At 41.9% G+C, this 6,744-nt stretch overlaps 1 protein-coding gene across 1 annotated transcript in view; it reads left to right on the top strand.

Annotated features, from left to right (window-relative positions):
• The window catches only part of ARHGDIB (Rho GDP dissociation inhibitor beta), a 26,751-nt gene extending 20,007 nt beyond the window's left edge, over positions 1-6,744 (top strand). The window contains exons 5-6 of the mRNA XM_004713764.2: positions 2,941-3,004; positions 6,041-6,744. Coding sequence (XP_004713821.1) covers positions 2,941-3,004; positions 6,041-6,240 — 264 coding nt within the window. The 3' untranslated portion in view covers positions 6,241-6,744. The remainder of the gene's footprint in view (positions 1-2,940; positions 3,005-6,040) is intronic.

Genomic DNA, 6,744 nt, shown 5'->3' with positions numbered 1-6,744 from the left:
ACACACACGCACACGCACACGCACACGCACACCGCACACGCACGCGCACTGTTACTTCTAGGATTCCCTTTCTCCCAGAAACCTTCTCAGCACTTTCCAAAGCTTGGCCTGTAAGGGTGGCTTTATTCTCTTCCCCTTTTCCTGCTGCCTCTCAAGGAAATAACTATAATGTCTCTCACTTCCCTAGAGCCTACTGCATATCTGTTCTAAGACCTCTTCCTCCTGGGGTGGGAAAGGTCTGGCAAGAGGAGAGTGAACCAATGAAGAACATACTATGAATATGCGTATTTTTTATAAACCCATCCCAAATGCATTTATACTACATGGGTCCCCTTGGGGACTTTTCGTTTGGAAGTCCTTACTGTGACCCAATTACCATTATTGTTCAGAGGTATTTTTTCCTTCAAGCCACATCTCCCGCTAGACCTAAGGGACCATTTTAGGGACTTTGAGAAAAGACATTCATTTTCCCTATTCTTAGAAACCACATCTGAGAGTCAGAGTAATTAAGAAGTTTGATCTTTTTATCATGGTTGCTTCAAGAAGCTATTTTCATTTTGTCTGCTTTTGATAAATTTGTATCACGCATTCTACTAAGTAGCAGTATAAATCGAAGCTAGCAGTATTAACTGTTTGTCTACCTCACAACCAACAGACTAAAGTATAGCACTAAGAGACTGGTTTAATTATTTTGCCCTCTTTCTCCTCAAAAAATCAGGGGTGAGGGCATTAAGGATAATTATTACTGAGGAGAAATTCTTTTTTAAATTTTAATAAATCATTTAATTGAGGGCTCTTACAGCTCTTATAACAATCCATACATCAATTATATCAAGCACATTTGTACATATGTTGCCGTCATCATTTCCAAGACATTTTCTTTCTACTTGAGCCCTTGGTAGCAGTTCTTTTTTCCCATCCATTCCCCACCCTTCCATCCTCGTGAACCCTTGATAATTTATAAATTATTTTTATTTTCATATTTTACACTGTCCACTGTCTCCCTTTGCCCATTTTTTTCTGTTGTTCATTCCCAGGGTACATCAATCATTGTGATCAGTTCCCGTCACATTTTCCCTACTCTCATGGTATCGCTACTCTCATTATTGATCCTGAGGGGTTTATCTGTCCTGGATTCTGTGTGTTGAGAGCGCTTAACTGTACCAGTGTACATGCTCTGATCTAGTCAGGTTTGTAAGATAGAAGTAGGCTCATGATAGTTTGTGTGTGGGGGTGGGTGTTTCATCAGTGCTATAGTGCACCCTGGTTGGCTCACCCCTTCCTTGTGACCCTTCTGTGAGGGGATGTCCAATTGTCTACAGATGAGCTTTGGTTCTCCATTCTGACCCCACCTCGTTTGCATAAAAATGGTTGTTTGTTTGGGGTCTTCTGATGCCTGATACCTGATCCCATGGATACCTCATGATCACATGGGTTGGTGTGCTTCTTCAATGTGTGTTTTGTTGCTTCCCTGCTAGATGGCTACTTGTTTAACTTCAAGCCTTTAAGACTCCAGACACTGTGTCTTGTAATGACTAGGCACCATCAGCTATCTTCACCACATTTGCTTTTGCACCCATCTTGTCTCAGCGATTGTGTCAGGAAGGTGAGCATCACAGATGGCCAGCATATTAGAACAAAATGTTCTTATGTTGAGGAGGACTTGAGTAGAGGCCCAATGTCCATCTGCTGCCTTATACTTAACCTATAAATATATGTACATAGACTTATATACCTATCATTATATATTAATATATTTACATATGTACTTGCCTGTATTTATAACTCTCTAAATGTCTTGTCTCATATTTCTTTCCTCTATTTCCTTTTACTTTCCTTGGGTTCTCTGTACTTCTTCTTGACTACATTGCACTTGATCGAACCCCACCAGGCATTCTATACCCTCCTCACCATCAATTTTAGATCTCTTGTTGTTCCCTTGCCCCTGGGTTCGTTGGCTCCCCACTCCCTTTTCCCCACATCCTCCTCTCCTCTGTTCCCCCACCCACCCAAACCATCAGTCCCATTGTTTTCTTGAGGAGAAGTTGTCAATTTACTTCTTTAATTCTTCATATTGGTGAATAGCTAACCAACTCCTCCAGCTAATGATGCAATTTCCACTTTCATCTGTTTGTATAGACATGACCAATGATAAAATTTACAGAAATCCAGTTTGTACCCAGATAAATGAATCATGGGAAAACCAAGTGTTTGGGATGTCTATATTTCCCATCCTGTTCCACTGAATTTTCCGTCAAAGACTTGAGAAAGAGGCAGGATTCCAGACAACATCTGAAGAAGAAAAAAAGAAAGCAGACATCCAAAGTACTTGCCAGAAACAGGTGGTTCTCACTCATCCCTTATGCATGGAAAAGGATGCTTGCTGTGGCCCATCTCCTCCTAACAAACTCCAGTCTCAATTACCCTGCAGGCAGAGTCTTCCAGACTTTTTCCATTACGACTTTTCTCCTGCTTGTTTGCTTTTCATAAGCCAGGTGGATCGTTTCCCAGGTTAGGGTTTTCAGATATTTGCATAACATTTTCCATGATTACCTTTGTGACCTTTCCAAAGACAAGGACAGTCTCCCGGCCAGCAATATGGGGGAAGGGGAGTCTAGACCAGGGAAGTCTTGACTGTTCACAAAAAGCCGAAAGACTATGAGGAGTGTTGAGAACAGGTTATAATTCACCCCAACCCCTTCCAAAATAACAGAAATCATGGTCTATTGTTAAAACCAGATTGGCCACCGTGAGGTCTTGATTTCCTCTGTCAATCTCTGTCTCACCACCACCCTAAATGATCGCAGCAGCTGTTATCCTGAACCAAAGCTTCAGTTCTTTCAACTCTGTTTCAACACAGAGAAGACCCAGGAAAGCAGGGCCATGGGAAAGTGAAGGACCCTCTTTAACCTGGGTTACTTGGATCTTTCTCTCCTGCAGGTGAATAGGGATATTGTGTCAGGCCTGAAATATGTTCAGCACACCTACCGGACTGGGGTGAAAGGTAAGGACCTGATAGTTTACTGTCTTAAACTCTGATACCCACTAATACTTAAACTTCAGGTGATGAATTTATAAACCGTATTAGGATCTGATCAAAGCTTTGGACCTCCACCTAAGGAAAGGGCAAACATACTCCTCAGACTGAGATATTAATGAAGGGCTGGAAGATTATCGTTCAGTAGACCTAGTTAAGTCTTTGGTGAGCCACTAACCACAGGCATCAGCTTCTGGAATTAAGTTTTATTATTAATAAATAAGAAGAGTGACCAAGATAAATTTAAGTGCCATAAAACATAAAAGTACTTCCAAGCATTACAGTATGACTTATAATCATCAAACCTAAGAGTCAGAGAAATCCATGACAGCGAACAAAGACCAGCTCCATCGTATGTGGGAGTTGGTATGTGTGCTCTATTTCTTAGCAAAGAAAGAAAAAAATGCTTCTCCTAGGATTGAGAACATTTGTCTGTTTGCAACAGAGAAAACAGCTTTGCCTAATATGCAGCTGTTCTCAACAAGTAGCACCTACACTGTACATGCCACAGGCAGCGGCCTTCGTTTCTCTTCCGTCATACAGACAGAGAATTGAGAGGGGGGTGGGTGATAGCACAGTTTTTACACTTACCTCTTACCTGAAAGGCTCTCCAAGGTAGTAAAACAGTATTGCACAGAGCAGTTCTACAACATTAATAAAAGATAGACAAAAGTTGTTTGAGATTAATTTGTCACTAAAGGCTTCGAGTTCATTTCAATTTTATTTTTCCTCCTCTTTCTTTAAAGTCACTCAAAGCACTATTTAGGTTTGAGGAATAAGGAATCTGGAGGGTTTGGGGGGCTGTTTTTTAAGGGGGAGTTTAAAGAAGCATGCTATGTATATATACACAGCCCAACTCAAGAAATGAAATCAACAATATCCTATCAAACCCTTCATATATGTGTAAGTTTATTTGTTTCATCCCCCACAAAATCCCTCTCCTATCCCCGTTTCCACCATATGGCAGGAGGCAGGGGTTGATAAATTAGTTCAACAGAGACCACTCAATTATTCAAATGTCAGAAATACTGTTAGCCTGAAAGATCTTAATTAGCCTTTGCAGTATCTAGTCTCCTGAAAAATCGTTTAATCTCTTATTTTCCTTTGAGCATAGTATGTGACTCAAACTTATTAATAACACATTAAGCCTAACTATGCACTAGCCTAATTACATTTACCTATGCTTCCCATTCCATACTATTCTTAAGATACACTGTATTTTTTTACATACGGCCCCACCAAAAAGATCCCATTGCCATCTAGCTTATTATTATAGTTATTATAGCCATCTAGGTATTATATGTGATTATTTCACATTTAGCCCAACCAAAAAGAACCCATTGCCATCTAGGTCACTCATAGTGACCCTGCAAAAGGTTTCCAAGACTGTAAGCCTTCTTAAAGGCAGATAGCTTCATCTCTATCCCAAAGAGTAACTAGTAGATTTGAACCACCAATCCTAAAGCTAGCAGCCCAACACCTAACCCACAATGAAACTACAAGACTCCCATGTAAATAATGTGCACATGCATAGAGCACACATAGCACTGTAGAGGGATGATTTCAAGGACTAATCAGTTTGTAAAACCTATGTAATGTGTTTATCATTTGCATGAAATATTTTTTCCTGCTTATTCATTATGACTATGTTAGGTGGGCTAATTGAACCATTTGTCCCAGTTCTTCATCTTTTTTTAACCAATTTATCAAATGCCCTTCCATTCAATTATTTTCTCAATTAATTCTGTCCATCCTGATAGTTACTATTACTTGATCAATCTGTATAGTTTTAAAAATGCATAAGCAGAAGATCTTTGTGTGAGTCTGGGTAGACTAGAGAAACAAAATTCATAGACACTCATATTTTATAAGAGAGTTTTATATAAAGGGTAAGTGTACATTAAACACACATCCCCACCCAGGGCTGTCCAAGCCCGTAAGTCCGACATTAGCCCATATGTCCAACATTGATCTACAAAGTTCTCCTCAATCTCACAAAACACCTGCAATGACACTGAATGCAGGAGGAAAGCCAAATCAGTGAATGTGTAAGCATCTCAGTTCTGGCAGGGGTCTCCATGCAGCTTCTCCAGCACCCAGGGCTGCATCAGGGTAGGTCCATGTGGCTTCTCCTCGGGGACATCTCCCTGGATGGGAGCCTTGCCAGCTGAGGCAGAGGACTAGCTAAGGCAGCCGCACACTGATCTGACCATCAGAGAACAAGAGACAAGGCAGGCGAGGCTCACCAAGCCATTTATTTCTCTGCCCTTTAATTAATCCCACATGTGTTCATCGGCCAGGTTGGCACAATAAACCTTAACTATCACAATCTTTAAAGTTCGTTATACAGAGATTAAAATTAAATACATTGTTGGTTATGTAATTTAGGTAGACGTAGAACTAAATCCAGAATCCAAGTCTCTACTGGAATTATTTTTAATGGTACAGTCTGTTTAAAATAAGAAATGGAGGCAAGCAGCTGCTGTTGAGTCCATCACAACTCAAGGCAGCCCTGTGCGTCTCCGAGAGAGCTGCGCTCTGTAGGGCTTTCATGGCTCATTCTTTGTCCAGAGTAGCTTAACAGGCTTTTCTTCCTGGACATTTTTGGGTGGACTCAAACCACCAACCTTTAGGTTATCAGTCAGGGGCATTAACCATTTCTACTGCCATATCTTCATAAAAAGAGCTTGGATCCCCACTGATTTGGTGCATTGGGTCATGAATTTTCTCAGCACTCAAAAGCAGCTGTGATACTTTAAAACAACAACAACAATGATTGGTGCCCATGGCAGATTACCGAGCCATAGTTTCTGGGATTGGGGAAAGGAAATGTATGGAAAGGTACAACCAAAATCAAAAGGAAAGGTGCTGCAGTCAAATCCAATGTTAAGCCAGCCTTGGAAGTATGGCCCTTGTCTTTCTGCAGGGTGAGATTCTCCCATTGGAAGTTTGTGCATCGTCTCCCGTACACTCTTTCCCTAACGCACTGTCCTTTCTTCCTAGTGGATAAGGCAACGTTTATGGTTGGCAGCTATGGGCCCCGGCCTGAGGAGTACGAGTTCCTGACTCCAACAGAGGAGGCTCCGAAGGGCATGCTGGCCCGGGGCACTTACCACAACAAGTCTTTCTTCACCGATGATGACAAGCATGACCACCTGACCTGGGAGTGGAACCTGTCCATTAAGAAGGAGTGGACAGATTAAGAGCGCCTGCCCATCCCTCTTCTGACCTAGAAGGATCCCGTCATCCTCCCTCACTCCTCACTGTTCACAGCTGGGCCCTTTCCCAACACTCCCCCATAACCTCTCATTGCAGCATCTTATCGCCCACTGCCTTGAAATCAGTTCCCAGCACAAGTGGCTTCAACCGACCTAAGCCAAACAACCCAAGCTTCAACCTTGCCTACTCCCTGATTCCCATCAGGGTGATCTCTTCAAAGTTCTCTATCTCAGTGCATAGCCATTGAATGACCTCTTGTCTTATTTCCATCTGAGCAACTAGAGGACAGGAAGTGGATATATACTCTCATTAGCAATACTTTAGTCTTAGATCCCAGTAGCCCCTTCCACCCCTGCATTCTTCTACGGTAGCTGCTGGCTCAAGGAAGGTCCCTAATCACATTCCCTATAAGTTGGGGCTCTCCCTTCTTTTGTGGGAGACACTGTAAATGGCACGAGAGGAAGAATAAAAGAAAGATCTGTGTATTA

This window comes from Echinops telfairi, unplaced genomic scaffold (assembly GCF_000313985.2).
Source record: "Echinops telfairi isolate 266 unplaced genomic scaffold, ASM31398v2 ScPeMD7_21;HRSCAF=78, whole genome shotgun sequence".
Classification (NCBI taxonomy): domain Eukaryota; kingdom Metazoa; phylum Chordata; class Mammalia; order Afrosoricida; family Tenrecidae; genus Echinops; species Echinops telfairi.
Note: the sequence above shows the minus strand (reverse complement) of the source record. Positions and strands in the feature narration are given on the sequence as shown.